This window comes from Octopus bimaculoides, chromosome 24 (assembly GCF_001194135.2).
Source record: "Octopus bimaculoides isolate UCB-OBI-ISO-001 chromosome 24, ASM119413v2, whole genome shotgun sequence".
Taxonomy (NCBI): domain Eukaryota; kingdom Metazoa; phylum Mollusca; class Cephalopoda; order Octopoda; family Octopodidae; genus Octopus; species Octopus bimaculoides.
Genome location: NC_069004.1, coordinates 11639789 through 11640766, shown reverse-complemented (window position 1 = coordinate 11640766; position 978 = coordinate 11639789). Strand labels below are relative to the sequence as shown.

The 978-nt window shown below is 35.7% G+C and overlaps 1 protein-coding gene across 1 annotated transcript in view; it reads left to right on the top strand.

Annotated features, from left to right (window-relative positions):
* Positions 1-978, top strand: part of LOC106879977 (proto-oncogene tyrosine-protein kinase ROS) — a 330537-nt gene that overhangs the window by 292956 nt on the left and 36603 nt on the right. Inside the window, exon 29 of the mRNA XM_052976515.1 lies at positions 174-347. Coding sequence (XP_052832475.1) covers positions 174-347 — 174 coding nt within the window. The remainder of the gene's footprint in view (positions 1-173; positions 348-978) is intronic.

Here is a 978-nt window from a genome sequence, read left to right as displayed (position 1 = left end):
ATATATATATATATATACATATATGAATTATATATTGTAATGATAGTAATGGATATATTTTTGTCTTTAAAAACTGATTTCTTCATATCTGTGCTTTTTTTTAAACATATAAACATTTGTTTCACATCTTTCGACCTCTAACATCTAACATTTCACCTCTCGTGTCAACGCAGGCAAAAGCTTGTGAAAGCGAAATAAAATGGTGCAGCAATACACTGGAAGCAACCAACAAAACTGCTAAGCATTTGTCACCAATCAGGTTTCACAATGTCACAGCAACGTCTGTAAATGTTTCTTGGACAACACCTGCTGATACACCAATTCATGCATTTGTGATCATCAGTAAGGTAATGGATGTTTGCTATTGCTAACAACCTTTTAATAATGATTTCCAATTTTGGCTCAAGGCCAGCAATTTTAGGGGGAGTGGGTAAGTCAACTATGGCAGAATTTGAACTCAGATGCTGAAGATATAGCAGTAATATTAGTTTCAAATTTTGGCACAATGCCCGCAATTTCGGGAGGGGAGGAGGCAAGTCGATTACATTAACCCCAGTACTCAACTGGTACTTATTTTATCGACCCCAAAAGAGGAAAGGTAAAGTTGGCCCGCTTGTGGCATTTGAACTCAGAACATAAAGACGGACAAAATGCCGCTAAGAATTTTGCCCAGCATGCTAATGATTCTGCCAGCTTGTTATCTAAAACAAACGGCCCTTAAAAAGAATAACAGTGATTTCAAATTGATTGAACATAATTTTATTGATTGGACATCTGGGACAATATTTATAGGACATCTGGGGTAATACTTATTGGACATCTGGGACAATATTTATAGGACATCTGGGGTAATACTTATTGGACATCTGGAATAATATTTATTGGACATCTGGGATAATACTTATTGGACATCTGGGATAATATTTATTGGACATCTGGGATAATACTTATTGGACATCTGGGATAATACTTATTGGA